Raw genomic sequence first — 17,317 nt, forward strand, 5'->3', positions numbered from 1 at the left:
CCCGGGGTGGATCGCCACTGCACGTCCCTCCGCTGCACGTCCCCCCACCGGCACATCACCTCCAACCGCCCCCTACCCGGTGCATTGCTCTTACCTTTTGGGGTGCTCGAAGTAGCCACGCAGCTGTCGGCTCCGTCAGTTCTCTGCTCCCTCTGCCCCGCAACAGGAAGTAACATCACAGGGAACTGGCAGAGCCGACAGCTGTGTGGCTGCTCCCCTCCCCCCCGCAGTGTGCATCCAGGGCGGACCGCCACCAACGCCCCGCCCTCAGTACGCCACTGATTATAATAGGTTCTTAGGATTTTTTTGTTACATTTGTACCCCGCGCTTTCCCACTCATGGCAGGCTCAATGCGGCTTACATGGGGCAATGGAGGGTTAAGTGACTTGCCCAGAGTCACAAGGAGCTGCCTGTGCCGGGAATCGAACTCAGTTCCTCAGTTCCCCAGGACCAAAGTCCACCACCCTAACCACTAGGCCACTCCTCCACTCCACTTCAAAGCTTTTTTGTCTACTCAGTGCCATTTCGAAGGAATCTCTCATTATTTCACAAGCTTGCGGTGTGTGTAGAAAAACACTTCAAGAAATAGTTTTGCAAATAAGAAATGGAACAGTTTTTAAGCCTGTAGGGATAAGATACCTGCATAAATAAACACTAACAGAGCTGGGAATAACTTTAAAGTAAGTTGCTTCGAGTCGAGAAGCAATATAGCATGAACTATTCTCTGATTCTTTTCAAGGTTTTGCCTCAGCAAAAACAGGATTGTTTATGAACTGCTCGCCCAATGCAATCACCTAAGAAATATTCTTGCACCATCATGTACTCCAGGTCAGGTTAAACCAGCCATTTTGATGCCTGGACATGAAGTGAAGGCCACAGTCCTACGTCACTAGACTGGTGGGAGCCTGAGTTCCAGGAACTGCAATTTTGCTGACATATAAATATGTAAGTATTGCCACACTGGGAAAGACTGAATGTCCATCAAGCCCAGTATCCTGTTTCTAACAGCGGCCAATCCAAGTCACAAGTACCTGGCAAGATCCCAAAACAGTACAATACATTTTATGCTGTTTATCCCAGAAATAAGCAGTGGATTTTCCCCAAGTCAGTTTAATAATGGTCTATAGACTTTTCCTTTAGGAAGCCATCCAAACATTTTTAAACCCGGCTAAGCTAACTGCTTTTACTATATTCTCTGGAAATGAATTCCAGAGTTTAATTACACATTGAGTGAAGAAATATTTTCTCTGATTCATTTTAAATTTACTACTCTGCAGCCTCATTGCTTGCCCCCTAGTCCCAGCATTCTTGGAAAGAGTAAAAGAGCAACTCACGTCCACCTGCTCCACTCCACTCATTTTTTTATATAGACCTCTATCGTATCTCCCTTCAGTCGTCTTTTCTCCAAGCTGAGCAGCCCTAGCCGCTTTAGCCTTTCCTCCTAGGGAAGTCATCCATCCCTTTTATCATTTCTGTAGCCCCTCTCTACACCTTCTCCAATTCCACTATACCCTCCCCGAGATGCAGCGACCTTCATTGAACACAACACTCAAGGTGTGGCCGCACCACAGAGCAACACAAAGGCATTGAAACGTACTCATTCCCAACAACACCCAACACTCCAGTACTTTCCCAGGTGAGAGAGTCCGGAAGAAGGGGTGATGTTTATGTTAACCCCAGGACCATGTGCTACAGCCAGAAATTGTGTATAAGAAGCACCTCTGCAGTCCTGAAAAGTCCGGTGACCTCACCAGCTCCGAGCTAGTGTTCTCTCATGTTTTCTAGCTCGTAAGACTCCACCCACTGCTGGGACTTTTCTGAAGCCTTCAGTGCTCTTGCCTGCCTCCTGCTGCAAGGACAAGACTTCATTATCATCAGATTGTATAAACCAGTTCTGTCCTGCTATTGGGTCTGTGCTTGTGTTTCCTTGCAATCCTTCCTAATAAGGGCAGGTCATTTTTTCCATGAAGGGCCTAGCCTTTGTGCATAATTCTCCTATTGTTGTTGCTTCCTTTGTTCTAACAATTTATGAGCTGCTAAAATAAACCTATTTCTCTTTTTATAATTACTGCCCTGTTTCATTGCTTGTCAGTAGTGTTGAGGAGCTTAGAACTCAGATGTGCATAGTCAGGAGATGTGCTTTGTATCTTTCCTGACTCCACATTTCAAAAATACCACTACACTTAAGCAGGGGCGTAGCCAGCCTTCCGTGGGAGAGGGGTCCAGAGCCCGGGGGGAGGGGGCACATTTTAGCCCTCCCCCCGGCGCCGCCCCCCCACCGCCGACATTGCCGCCCCCCCCCCTCCCGCCGCGAACCCGCCGCCGCTGCAGCCTACCTTTACTTTTGCTGGCGGGGGATCCCACTCCCCGCCAGCCGACGTCTTCTTCTTAGTCGCTTCCCGCTCTTCAATTTGTTTGCTGACGTCCTGCACGTTGTACGTGCAGGACGTCAGACTCAGAGAACAGAACTGTTCTCTGAGTCTGACGTCCTGCACGTACAATTACGTGCAGGACGTCAGCAAACAAATTGAAGAGCAGGAAGGACTGAGAAGACGTCGGCTGGCAGGGAGTGGGATCCCCCGCCAGCAAAAGTAAAGGTAGGCGGCGGCGGGGGCGGGTTCGCCGGGAGGGGGGTCCTGGGGTGAATCTGCGGGGGCCCCGGCCCCCTCAGGCCCCACGTAGCTACGCCACTGCACTTAAGGCTGGCCCTGAAGCCACACAGAGAAAATCCCAGTGTAAAATAACCAGTCTTTCTTATTATAGGTAGGTAATATCTTAAAAACCTCCACTCTCGAGGACGCGTGGCTTGCTTGCTCTGAAACGCCTGGGCCCTTATTCGCTTTTAACTCGCCCATAAATAAAATGATTTTACCTGCGCTGAGTAATAGAGATTCCATTTCATCAAGCAGATCAATCCATAGACTGGTGGGTTGTGTTCATCTGCCAGCAGGTGGAGATAGAGAGCAATCTTTTGCCTCCCTATATGTGGTCATGTGCTGCCGGAAACTCCTCAGTATGTTCTCTATCTCAGCAGGTGTGTGGTCGCACAGCAGCAGCTCTGGCTAGGTCTCCAAGCTTACTTGTTTTGGTTTTGTTGAGTACCTGGGGTTGAGGGCTCTTCTACTACTACTACTACTACTATTTAGCATTTCTATAGCGCTACAAGGCATACGCAGCGCTGCACAAACATAGAAGAAAGACAGTCCCTGCTCAAAGAGCTTACAATCTAATAGACAAAAAATAAATAAAGTAAGCAAATCAAATCAATTAATGTGAATGGGAAGGAAGAGAGGAGGGTAGGTGGAGGCGAGTGGTTACAAGTGGTTAAGAGTCAAAAGCAATGTTAAAGAGGTGGGCTTTCAGTCTAGATTTAAAGGTGGCCAAGGATGGGGCAAGACGTAGGGGCTCAGGAAGTTTATTCCAGGCGTAGGGTGCAGCGAGACAGAAGGCGCGAAGTCTGGAGTTGGCAGTAGTGAAAGGAGAATGACTAAAAAGGGAATTGTGAGACTAAAAGATACTGCGAACCGCTATGTAGATAGTGATGAAGAAAAAAGCAAATTTGCTAAATAGATACTTTTGTTCTGTTTTCACAGAAGAAAATCCTGGAGCAGGACCGCGATGGACTGGAAAAAGTACAAATGAAAATGGAGCGGATACAGCATCATTTACAGAAGAGAGTGTATATGAACAACTTGTAAAGCTAAAGGTGGGCAAAGCCATGGGACCGGACGGGATCCACTCCAGGATATTGAGGGAGCTCAGAGAGGTTCTGGCGGGTCCTCTTAAAGATTTGTTTAATAAATCCTTGGAGACGGGAGAGGTTCCGAGGGATTGGAGAACGGCGGAGGTGGTCCCTCTTCACAAAAGTGGTGATAGGGAAGAAGCTGGAAACTACAGGCCGGTAAGCCTCACTTTGGTTATTGGAAAAGTAATGGAAGCGATGCTGAAGGAAAGGATAGTGAATTTCCTGGAAGCCAATAAGTTGCAAGATCCGAGACAACATGGTTTTACCAAAGGGAAATCGTGCCAAACGAATCTCATTGAGTTCTTTGATTGGGTGACAGGAGAATTGAATCAGGGACAAGCTATGGACGTAATCTACTTAGATTTCAGCAAAGCTTTTGACACGGTTCCCCACAGAAGGCTTTTAAAATTACTGGATGGGCTGAAGATAGGACCCGAAGTGGTGAACTGGATTAGGAACTGGTTGACGGACAGACGCCAGAGGGTGGTGGTGAATGGAGTTCGCTCGGAGGAGGGAAAGGTGAGTAGTGGAGTGCCTGAAGGATCGGTGCTGGGGCCGATTCTGTTCAATATATTTGTGAGTGACCTTGCCGAAGGGTTAGAAGGTAAAGTTTGCCTATTTGCGGATGATACTAACATCTGTAACAGAGTGGACACCCCGGAGGGTGTGGAAAACATGAAAAAAGATCTGAAGAAGCTAGAAGAATGGTCTAAGGTTTGGCAATTAAAATTCAATGCGAAGAAATGCAAAGTGATGCACTTAGGGTATAGAAATCCACGGGAGACGTATGTGTTAGGCGGCGAGAGTCTGATAGGTACGGACGGGGAGAGGGATCTTGGGGTGATAGTATCTGAGGATTTGAAGGCGACGAAACAGTGTGACAAGGCGGTGGCTGTATCTAGAAGGTTGTTGGGCTGTATAGAGAGAGGTGTGACCAGCAGAACGAAGGGAGTGTTGATGCCCCTCTATAAGTCGTTGGTGAGGCCCCATCTGGAGTATTGTGTTCAGTTTTGGAGGCCGTATCTTCCTAAGGATGTAAAAAGAATTGAAGCGGTGCGAAGAAAAGCTACGAGATTGGTATGGGATTTGCGTTACAAAATGTACGAGGAGAGACTTGCTGACCTGAACATGTATACCCTGGAGGAAAGGAGAAACAGGGGTGATATGATACAGACGTTCAAATATTTGAAAGGTATTAATCCGCAAACGAACCTTTTCCGGAGATACGAAGGTGGTAGAACGAGAGGACATGAAATGAGATTGAAGGGGGGCAGACTCAAGAAAAATGTCAGGAAGTATTTTTTCACGGAGAGAGTGTTGGATGCTTGGAATGCCCTCCCGCGGGAGGTGGTGGAGATGAAAACAGTAACGGAATTCAAACATGCGTGGGATAAACATAAAGGAATCCTGTTCAGAAGAAATGGATCCTCAGGAGCTTAGCCGAGATTGGATAACAGAGCCGGTAGTGGGAGGCGGGGATAGTGCTGGGCAGACTTATACGGTCTGTGCCATAGCCAATGGTGGGAGGCGGGGATAGTGCTGGGCAGACTTGTACGGTCTGTGCCCTGAAAAAGACAGGTACAAATCAAGGTAAGGTATACACAAAAAGTGGCACATTTCTTGGGCAGACTGGATGGACCGTTCAGGTCTTTTTCTGCCGTCATCTACTGTGTAAGACCGCAGAACCATGATTCTAATTGCTCCTTTCTGGCCGCGTCAGATCTGGTTCCCTCTTCTTCTGGAGTTGTCCTCAGAAGAACCGTGGAGATTGGAGTGTTTTCCAACCCTCATCACTCAGAACGAGGGGGCGCTTCTGCATCCCAGCCTCCAGTCCCTGGCTCTCACGGCTTGGATGTTGAGAGCGTAGACTTTGCCTCCTTGGGTCTCTCGGAGGGTGTCTCCAGAGTCTTGCTTCCAGGAAAGATTCCACTAAGAAGAGTTACTTTTTTCTGTGGAGGAGGTTTACCGTCTGGTGTGACAGTAAGGCCTTAGATCCTCGCTCTTGTCCTACACAGACCCTGCTTGAATACCTTCTACATTTATCCGAGTCTGGTCTCAAGACCAACTCTGTAAGGGTTCATCTTAGTGCTATAAGTGCTTATTACCGTGTAGAGGGTAAGCCGATTTCTGGACAGCCTTTAGTTGTTCGCTTCATGAGAGATTTGCTTTTGTCAAAGCCCCCCATCAAACCTCCTACTGTGTCATGGGATCTCAATGTCGTTCTCACCCAGCTGATGAAACCTCCTTTTGAGCCACTGGATTCCTGTCATCTGAAGTACTTGACCTGGAAGGTCATTTTCTTGGTGGCAGTAACTTCAGCACGCAGAGTCAGTGAGCTTCAAGCCCTAGTAGCTCATGCTCCTTATACCAAATTTCATCATAACAGAGTAGTCCTCCACACTCACCCTAAGTTTTTGCCAAAGGTGGTGTCAGAGTTCCATCTGAACCAGTCAATTGTCTTGCCAACATTTTTTCACAAGCCTCATACCCGCCCTGCTGAGCGTCAACTGCACACATTGGACTGCAAGAGAGCATTGGCCTTCTATCTGGAGCGGACAAGCCCCCACAGACAGTCCGCCCAATTGTTTGTTTCTTTTGATCCCAACAAGAGGGGTGTGGCTGTTGGGAAACGCACCATATCTAATTGGTTAGCAGATTGCATTTCCTTCACTTATGCCCAGGCTGGGTTGACTCTTGAGGGTCATGTCACGGCTCACAATGTTAGAGCCATGGCTGCGTCAGTGGCCCACTTGAAGTCAGCAACTATTGAAGAGATATGCAAGGCTGCGACGTGGTCTTCTGTCCACACATTCACATCTCACTACTGCCTTCAGCAGGACACCCGACGCGACAGTCGGTTTGGGCAGTCGGTGTTACAGAACCTGTTTGGCGTTTAGAATCCAACTCCTCCCACCTAGGCCCATTTTTATTCTGTTCCAGGCTGCACTCTCTGTTAGTTGTTTCAAGTTAGGTCAATCTCAGTTATGTCCTCGCCGTTGCGAGGCCCAATTGACCATGTTTTGTTGTTTTGAGTGAGCCTGGGGGCTAGGGATACTCCATCAGTGAGAACAAGCAGCCTGCTTGTCCTCGGAGAAAGCGAAAGCTACATACCTGTAGAAGGTATTCTCCGAGGACAGCAGGCTGATTGTTCTCACAATCCCGCCCACCTCCCCTTCAGAGTTGTGTCTTCCCTTACCTAAGCTATGTACTGGACTGACGAGCACGCTCGCAATCGGGCGGGAAGACGGCCGCTCATGCGCGGTGCGCACGGAAGCGCGAGACTAGCAAACTTTTGTTGCTAGGGAAGATTTTCCGTTCCTGGGCTGCCGCTGGACGTCACCCATCAGTGAGAACAATCAGCCTGGTGTCCTCAGAGAATACCTTCTACAGGTATGTAGCTTTCGCTTTCGTCCTCCCTGCAGGAGAAACGGAAACAACTCACTCCATTATGCAGCTGACTACACAACATGAAGATTAAATTTATGCTTGTTTATCCAGCTGTACTCAAGGTGTATCATAATGGAAGGTGGCACTCATTCACGGAGGAACCTGCTGCTAAAGACTATGTGAACGGGTTGGAACGGAGTGTGAGCCCTAACAATCCCGATTAATCTGCATAATAAGACTGGGGAGATGGTAACGAGGAGGCGCAGGTATTAATGTGCACTGATTCCTGTTCACAGAAGTATTTGCTATGTAATAACGTGTTATGTTGTCAGTATGGGGCCTAGGTAGTCTTAACACCAAGGTGACTCTTGTAATGTTTGATACAGGGGAATTAGGATCTGGGGGCGGGGAGGTGCTCAGAGGGAGATAGGGGGGAAAGAGGGAGTAGGAGGGGCGGGAAGACTAGGGGCAGATGGGGCTTGGGTACAGTTATGAGGGGGGGAAGGGGGGGAATGCTTGAGAAGTGAAATAGTGGAGAAGGGAACCTGGTTGGTGGAGGATGGTCTCCTGCTTGGCGGGGTAGACAAGTGTCCTTGGGGAAGGGCTGGGCCCTCGGGGATTGAACACAATAGTTACTCTGTTGGATCACTCAAAAGACCCAGGCCATAGATGAACAACAGTCCACCTTTAAAAATAATATCTTGGAATGTTTTGGAAATAACATCCCCTGTGAAACGCTATAAAATCCTAACCCAACTAAAACATCACGGGGCGGCGATTGCGTGTATACAGAAGACAAAATTGTCTGATTCCGAACATGAAAAACTTAGCCAACAATGGGTAGGTACATGTTATTACTCATCATCGGGAAATAGGAAAAGTGGGGTGGAAGTTTTATTGAAGAAGGAACTGCCATGCTAATCCAAACTGATATATAAAGATACAGAGGGCCGTGTGGTGCTACTACATCTCAATTTCCAGGGCCAGAAATTTTACATGTGCACAGTTTACGGCCCAAACTCTTACAACCCATGATTTTTTCAATCTGTTGTGGCACTGGGACTACAACATTCTGATGCGCCATGGATTTGGGCGGGTGACTTTAATCAGGTACTAGACACTACCCTGGACAGATCGTCCCCCACTGCCATACTGGGGGTGGGGAGGGGTAAGAGGTTATCGGCGTTATGCAATGAATAGACCCGTGGCAGACCCTCCATCCTTCAGTTAAAGATTACACTCACCAATCTAAGGTCCATAGATCCTGGTCAAGAATAGATTACATTCTGATTAGCCCTACATGGTTTTTTTAAAGTCAAGACAGCTGCTATTGGACCGATGGAGGTCTTGGACCATACCATGATATGGATAGACTTGGACCTGGGAATGGGGCAGGCTTCACGGGGAGAGGGTTGGAGATTTCCTTTCTACTTACACCAAGGCAAACTTTTGAGGGAACACCTAGGGAACAAATGGCAGATGTATGTGGATACTAACTTGGAATCTTGCGAATCACCAATATTATTTTGGGAAGCTTCCAAGGTAGTGCTGAGGGGAGAAGTGATAGCATTTATGTGCGGTCGTGCGAAACGCCTAGCGTCTGGTATTTTAAAATTAGAAGACACATATATATAGTAGCAAAGAGGAAATATCTCACCAATCCCACTATAATTAAAGAGACCAAATGACAGCAGCCCTGGTTGCCCTCAATTCTTTATTACATGAACAAGCCAAAAAATATCTGATGGCCTGAACTTTCAGCGGTTCGGGAACAAATCAGGTAAACTTCTGGCAAGAGTTGCCCAAACAAATTTCTCCCGTCAATTTATCGAGTCAGTGACGAACGACGCGGGCACCAGAGTTACACAACTACCTGACATAGTAGAAAGATTTTACTCCCATTTTAAGGAAACATATTCCCCTAGAACTAGGGAGCAGGGCCCTATGACATGGGATTACTTGGACGACGCTGGTATACCCAGTCTTACCGAGGAGGCAAAAGCAGCTCTATCTGCACCTATTAGAGCACAAGAGGTGCAAAAAGTACTACGAGCATTGCCTCTGGGCTCAGCACCTGGTATTGACTGTTTTCCCAGCGAATACTATAAAATCTTGACCCCGCAAATTTGTGGCCCCTTAATAGCATACTTTGACGCTGTTGTAGGCAGAGATTTCTTTTCCAGGGGGGAAAACAAGGCCCTGATCACCCTTATCCCCAAACCTGGGAAACCAAAAGAACATGTCGAATCTTATTGGCCAATCTCCCTGATTAATGTCGATATAAAAATATTGGCCCGGGTGTTGGCGGACAGGTTAATGACACACATTCCATGCCTGATAGGTGACCACCAAGTGGGGTTCATCAAAGGGAGACACTCCACTAAACATGTACAGAAAGTGTTATTGGGAGTGGCACATGGGCAGGCCACGGGCGATCCGACACTCTTGGTCAGTTTAGATGCGGCCAAGGCCTTTGACAAAGTCAATTGGGATTACCTGTTCCAGGTCCTGGAATATGTTGGACTGGAGGGCTGGTACATGGCAGCAATAAAATCACTGTAACCAGGCGTCTCTCTTGTGCAGCCAGGGATAGAACAATCTCCTCCAGCCACAGGCTCCCGGTACAATGAAGAAACAGAGATCCACCAGTAACTTCAAACTCAAGGACTTTATTCCATGCAGGTTTCTAGTACACATTTCCAACAGCAGCATTCACCTTCAATCCTAAGCACATATAAGCCACCTGAAAGTGTGTGGCCAGTAGTCCCCTTTAAGCAGAAGGCTCTCAGCACATATCAGGATTAAATATAGGCTACAGTCAGCTTCAGTCTAGGTTCTTTATCCAGTGCACCATAAACAGTAGTTCAATTCCAAACAGCAGCGGTCCATTCAATTCATAATCACACATCCCAAAGCAGCAGTTATACTTCTATTCTCTTCACCCTCATAATGAGCTCCATATTTTAGGGACTTCTCACACCCAAGGGATTCCACCCTGCATCAGCTTCACTAGTAAAGTCAATACTTTAGGGACCTCTTCTTACCCAAGGATTTTCAGCCTGCAAATACTTCTAAGACTTCAGTACTTTAGGGACCTCCCTGCCCAAGGGTTTTCAGCCTGCAACTGCCTCTCAGACTTCAGTACTTTAGGGACCTCCCTGCCCAAGGGTTTTCAGCCTGCAAATACTTCTAAGACTTCAGAACTTTAGGGACCTCCCTGCCCAAGGGTTTTCAGCCTGCAACTGCTTCTCGCCTTCCTTGCTGCTCTCCACTGCTCTACTTGGGACTCCTTCCCACCTGCCTAATCAATCCCTGGCTTCTGCCTTCACAACCAATCCTGCTCCACTCATTAGCTTCTTCCACACCCATACCAGCTGAGTTGAGCATTAGACTAATGAGGAGCTCCAGCACACAGGGTGTCCTATCTCTCTTTCCCCCTAGTGGCAGCCAACCTACACCTCCTGCTAGCTTACACCCATGTCCTCCCTTATTGCAGCTAGGAGTCCAGTCCGGGTTTTCCATCTCACCCCCTGGCTCCTTGCCTGCAATGCCTTCTGGGACTTGTAGTTCAGACTGAAACTGCCTTAACCCAACTATCCTGGATGTGACTTTATCACAATACCTAGAACCACTCCTGCGCACAGTGTTGTTAGACCCAGATATCCAGGGAGTGGAACTGAGAGGAAGTCAGATAAAGGTACTGGCTTTTGCAGACGACATGTTCCTTACCCTCACTAAACCTAACCAATCTCTGTCTCACCTTCTAGCGACCATAGACAAATTTAGTTTTTTCTCTGGGCTGGAATTAAACTTACAAAAATCAATGGCACTACCGATTCAGCAAAACATACAACTGGAGTGGGAAGGCCAGTTTCCCTTCCAGTGGGCTAAAGGAACAATACAGTACTTGGGGGTCTCTGTCCCTGCTGATTTAGCTTACCTTTATCAGGAGAATGTGGGCCCCCTATTGGGAAAAACGCAGGAACTCTTAGAGAGATGGCAAGGACTTCCCATTTCGTTAATGGGACGCATTTCCCTGTTCAATATGATTGGCTTCCCAAAATGGACATATGTATTACAAATGCTCCCAATTGTCTTGGGAGGAAAAGAGGAACGACGGTTACACAGATCCCTCAGCCGTTTTTTGTGGCAGATCAGAGGGATTTTTTTGCTTACCTGCAAATTAGGCATTATGTATGCTCCTTGCCCGGACAGCATTTGACCCAGGGAACCTGGCACACCTTGAACAACCTACTGAGTTTAGAGGCACAACTGAGAATCCCGCTGCAGTACTTTCACCGCAATTTAAGAGATTTAACACCCCAGAATGACTGTACTGTGGTGGTGACACACTGGAAACAAGAGCTCTACTGGAATCTGGATTCTACTCAGCTGGCGGCTTGCATAAAGTCAGTATATAAAATGACCTCTAATGCTACCTGGTGGGAAATGCAGTATAAATTTGCAATGCGATTATATATATCGCCACACAGAGCATTTCGAGCGACCCTGAGAGGGGCAGATGATTGCCCTAAATGTGGACATGGAGTGTCAACGCTGGGCCATATGTTCTGGTCCTGCAGCGTGGTACAATCCTTCTGGAAGGAGTTGGGCAGACAGATCACCCTCATCTGATCCACAAGGTGGGTGCCTACGCCGGGTCAGTTGTTTGAGGTATTCAAAATACAAGGACAGTCACCAGCAGGTATGAATGCCTTTTTGAAACGAGCAATTCTGATGGGGAAAAGAACAATTCTACAATTGTGGTTGCAGCCCTCAGGACCCAATGTACTACTACTACTACTTAACATTTCTAGAGCGCTACTAGGGTTACGCAGCGCTGTACAGATTAACAAAGAAGGACAGTCCCTGCTCAATGGAGCTTACAATCTAAAGGACGAAATGTCAAGTTGGGGTAGTCTAGAATTCCTGAATAGAGGTATAGTGGTTAGGTGCCGAAGGCGACATTGAAGAGGTGGGTTTTGAGCAAGGATTTGAAGATGGGCAGGGAGGGGGCCTGGCGTATGGGCTCAGGGAGTTTATTCCAAGCATGGGGTGAGGCGAGGCAGAAAGGGCGGAGCCTGGAGTTGGCCGTGGTGGAGAAGGGTACTAAAAGGAGTGATTTGTCTTGAGAGCAGAGGTTACGGGTAGGAACATAAGGGGAGATGAGGGTAGAGAGGTAAGGGGGGGTGGGGCTGCAGATTGGGTGCATTTGTAGGTTAGCAGGAGAAGCTTGAACTGTTTGCGGTACCTGATTGGAATCCAGTGAAGTGACATGAGTATATCGGTCCAGGCGGAAGATAAGACGTGCAGCAGAGTTCTGAACAGACCGAATGGGGGATAGATGGCTAAGTGGGAGGCCAGTGAGGAGTAGGTTACAGTAGTCAAGGCGAGAGGTAATGAGAGAGTGGATGAGAGTTCGGGTGGTATGTTCAGAGAGGAAAGGGCGAATTTTGCTGATGTTATAGAGGAAGAAGCGACGGGTCTTGGCTATCTGCTGGATATGCGCAGAGAAGGAGAGGGAGGAGTCGAAGATGACTCCGAGGTTGCGGGCAGATGGGATGGGGAGGATGAGGGTGTTGGCAACTGAGATAGAGAGTGACGAGAGAGGAGAAGTGGGTTTGGGTGGGAAGACAAGAAGCTCGGTCTTGGCCATGTTCAGTTTCAGGTGGCGGTTGGGCATCCAGGCGGCAATGTCGGATAAGCAGGCCGATACTTTGGCTTGGGTTTCTGCAGTGATGTCAGGTGTGGAGAGATAAAGCTGGGTGTCGTCAGCATAAAGATGATATTGGAAACCATGGGAAGAGATAAGGGAGCCCAATGAAGAGGTGTAGATTGAAAAAAGAAGGGGTCCAAGGACAGATCCCTGAGGAACTCCAACAGAGAGCGGGATGGGGGTGGAGGAAGAACCATGAGAATGTACTCTGAAGGTACAGTGGGAGAGATAAGAGGAGAAGCAGGAGAGGACAGAGCCCTGGAACCCAAATGAGGACAGCGTGGCAAGAAGTAAATTGTGATTGACAGTGTCAAAAGCGGCAGATAGATCGAGGAGGATGAGGATGGAATAGTGGCCTTTGGATTTGGCAAGGAAGAGATCATTGCAGACTTTAGATAGCGCCGTTTCTGTAGAGTGTAAGGGGCGAAAGCCGGATTGAAGCGGATCGAGGATGGCATGAGAGGAGAGAAAATCAAGGCAACGGCTGTGAACGGCGCGCTTAAGTAACTTGGAGAGGAAGGGTAGGAGGGAAATGGGGTGGTAGTTGGAGGGACAGGTAGGGTCAAGTGATGGTTTTTTGAGGAGTGGTGTGACAACAGCATGCTTGAAGGAGTCATGGACAGTTGCAGTGGAGAGAGAGAGGTTGAGGCTATGACAGATGGGGGGGTGACAGTAGGGGAGATGGTGTTAAGTAAGTTGGTTGGGATGGGGTCGGAGGAACAAGTGGTGCATTTCGAGGAGGAAAGAAGATGGGCGTTTTCCTCTTCGGTGATATCAGGAAATGAGGAGAAGGAGGCCTGCGTTGGTTGGTTGAGGGAGTGGGTTATAGGGTGAAGAGGAGGAGATGGTTTGGTGGTGAATTCGAGGTTGATTTTCTGCACCTTGTCGCGGAAGTAGTCGGCCAGTGATTGAGGAGAGAGTGGGGGGGTGGGAGTGGAGGGCACTTTGAGGAGGGAGTTAAGGGTGGCAAAGAGGTGACGGGGGTTAGAGCTGAGGGAATTAGTCAATTGTGTGTAATAGTCCTGTTTGGCGAGGAATAGGGAGGACTGGAAGGAGGATAGCATGAATTTGTAATGAATGAAATCAGTATGGGTGCGAAATTTTCTCCAGAGGTGTTCAGCCGATCGGGCATAGGAGCGAAGGTAACGGGTGCAAGGGGTCAGCCAGGGCTGGGGATTAGTGCGCCTTGTGGGACGGGAGATGGATGGTGCAAGAGTGTCCAGAGCAGAGGAGAGAGTGGCATTATAAGTGGAGACAGCTTTGTCAACAGACTCGGAGGACATAATGGAAGGGAGGAGATTAGAGATACTAGAGGATAAGGTGGGAGGGTCGACAGCCTGGAGATTCCTGGAAGTAGTGGTTAGTGTTGGGCGGGACTGAGGGGGAGGGTGATGAAGTGTGAAGGTGATCAGGTGATGGTTGGAGAGGGGAAGAGCTGAGGCGCAGAAATTGGAGGGTGAGCAGGTAGAGGAGAGGACGAGGTCAAGGCAGTGCCAGATTGGTGAGTAGGGGTGGTGGAGCTCAGTTGGAGCTCAGTGGAGAGGCGCGATAATAGAGTGTTGTTCTTTGGAAAAAAAGGGAATTACTGACTTAGCTTCAAAAAAGGGAGACGTTTTCTGCCAGATATGGCTGCCTTTTTGGAACTCTTTGACACCTATTGCACGTAGTAGGATACTGAACTGTTAAATACTTGCGGAAGGTGGGAAGGGATGGGTTGGAGGGGGGGAGGATGGGGATGCCAGAAAGGGAGAGTGATGGGAGAAAATGAAAAGGGCATGTGTTTACCAAATGTATTCTGCAATAATGTTGTGATGTTTTCTTATTGCCTATAAGTGTTTATGTTGACTGTATGCCAATAAAATATGAATGGAAAGAAAAAACCTCTACTCTCTTCTAACTCATGATTAATACCTTCTGTTTATATCCAACAGATCATCAGATCACACAAGGAGGGAAGCGACAAAAGAAGCAAGAAGAACCCCTTGTAGAAATAGAAGAGATCCAAAGAAAAACAGAAAAAATCTGTGAGAATATTTCCCAGATAACTGAGAGGATTAACACAAAGAATTGTAAGCGGAAATCAAAGGAACGGAGAGACCCTGCTGGAGACTCAATGGATGGAGTCAGTAAGTGTGAGAGAAATGACAGGGAGCTCAGTAACATCCCTGAGGACCAGAGACACCTATCAGAGAGACCCTTCCAAATTAATAGTGATAAGGTGACTTCTAAATTCCACCATGGCAAGAGGAAAGGAAAAAAACACCAGAAAGAATTCACATCTATTGCATATAATAGGAGCATCGACTTTATTTATTCTAAGAGTAGTAAAAGCTCCCCATTTTCAGAACTCCAAATGCACAAAAGGAATCACAAAAATGAGAAATCATTAATAGCTACTGAGTGTAATAAAAGCGTCACTCAGCTTTCAGCTCTAAAAAATCACCAACAGATCCACACAAGAGAAAAACCATATTTTACTCATCTTTCATCTCTAAGAATTCACCAGAGGAGCCATACAGGAGAAAAACCATTTACTTGTACTGAGTGTAATAAAAGCTTCACTCAGCTTTCACATCTAAAAGTTCACCAGAGGAACCACACAGGAGAAAAAGCATTTACTTGTACTGAGTGTAAGAAAAGCTTCACTCAGCTTTCATATCTAAAAATTCATCAGAGGATCCACACAGGAGAGAAGCCATATATATGTACTGAGTGTAATAAAAGCTTCACTCAACTTTCATGTCTGAAAGTTCATCAGAGGATCCACACAGGAGAGAAGCCATATATATGTACTGAGTGTAATAAAAGTTTCACTTGCCTTTCACATCTAAAAATTCACCAGAGGAACCACACAGGAGAAAAACCATATATATGTACTGAGTGTAATAAAAGCTTCACTCAGCTTTCATATCTGAAAATTCATCAGAGGATCCACACAGGAGAGAAGCCATATATATGTACTGAATGTTATAAAAGCTTCACTCGCTTTTCAACTCTAAAAACTCACCAAAAGACTCACACAGGAGACAAACCATTTATATGTACTGAGTGTAATAAAAATTTCACTCGCCTTTCACATCTAAAAAGTCACCAGAGGAACCACACAGGAGAAAAACCATATATATGTACTGAGTGTAATAAAAGCTTCACTCAGCTTTCATATCTAAAAATTCATCAGAGGATCCACACAGGAGAAAAACCATATATATGTACTGAGTGTAATAAAAGTTTCACTTGCCTTTCATATCTAAAAATTCACCAGAGGAACCACACAGGAGAAAAACCATATATATGTACTGAGTGTAATAAAAATTTCACTTGCCTTTCACATCTAAAAATTCACCAGAGGAACCACACAGGAGAAAACACATATATATGTACTGAGTGTAATAAAAGCTTCACTCAGCTTTCAAATCTGAAAATTCATCAGAGGATCCACACAGGAGAGAAGCCATATATATGTACTGAATGTTATAAAAGCTTCACTCACTTTTCAACTCTAAAAACTCACCAAAAGACTCACACAGGAGACAAACCATTTATATGTACTGAGTGTAATAAAAATTTCACTTGCCTTTCACATCTAAAAATTCATCAGAGGATCCACACAGGAGAAAAACCATATATATGTACTGAGTGTAATAAAAGCTTCACTCAGCTTTCATATCTGAAAATTCATCAGAGGATCCACACAGGAGAGAAGCCATATATATGTACTGAATGTTATAAAAGCTTCATTTGCCTTTCACATCTAAAAAGGCACCAAAAGATTCACTCAGGAGACAAACCATTTATATGTATTGAGTGTAACAAAAGCTTCACTAAAGTTTTAGGTCTAAAATCTCACCAAAAGATTCATATCACAGAATAAGATGTTGGTTATTAATCATCTGGCACTTGCTACTCTCATATAGCTTTGGAATTGTAGACTGGCTCCTGGCTGTACTTGGTCAAATCACACAATGACTGCCATGACCCTCCAGTGGCAATCTCGTGCTTCTGCTGAGAGTCATAAGAACCAGCTGGGCAGGAACGGCTGGGAATTGATCCTGTCCTAATGTGCCACTAGATCACCAGAGCAGTAAGATAAGCCTAAGAGCAGCAGCAGCTGCAGCCTAGGGGTGGGCTTGTGGAGGGGAACAGCACTAGCAGACTAAGGGTGGGCTTCTTATATTTGAGGAAGAGTGCCATGAGGTGGAGACCTATGGGCCAGTGGAGTGGCCTAGTGGTTAGGGTGGCGCACTTTGGTCCTGGGGAACTGAGGAACTGAGTTCGATTCCCACTTCAGGCACAGGCAGCTCCTTGTGACTCTGGGCAAGTCACTTAACCCTCCATTGCCCCATGTAAGCCGCATTGAGCCTGCCATGTGTGGGAAAGCACAGGATACAAATTTAATTAAAAAAAAAAAGTTTTGGTTTCAACAGAAAATGTCATTTTTAGCTGAAACCAAAACAAGGCTGAATGTGGGT

The 17,317-nt window shown here is 46.8% G+C and overlaps 2 protein-coding genes across 2 annotated transcripts in view; one reads left to right on the forward strand and one right to left on the reverse strand.

The window, feature by feature from the left end:
* Positions 1–17,317, reverse strand: part of LOC115463276 (zinc finger protein 271-like) — a 972,359-nt gene that overhangs the window by 106,128 nt on the left and 848,914 nt on the right. The gene's annotated exons all lie outside the window — the stretch shown is intronic.
* The window catches only part of LOC115459995, a 112,242-nt gene that overhangs the window by 27,275 nt on the left and 67,650 nt on the right, over positions 1–17,317 (forward strand). The window contains 1 exon segment of the mRNA XM_030189859.1: positions 14,780–16,717. Within this exon segment, the coding sequence (XP_030045719.1) occupies positions 14,780–16,717 (1,938 nt within the window).

Source organism: Microcaecilia unicolor, chromosome 1, assembly GCF_901765095.1.
Source record: "Microcaecilia unicolor chromosome 1, aMicUni1.1, whole genome shotgun sequence".
Classification (NCBI taxonomy): domain Eukaryota; kingdom Metazoa; phylum Chordata; class Amphibia; order Gymnophiona; family Siphonopidae; genus Microcaecilia; species Microcaecilia unicolor.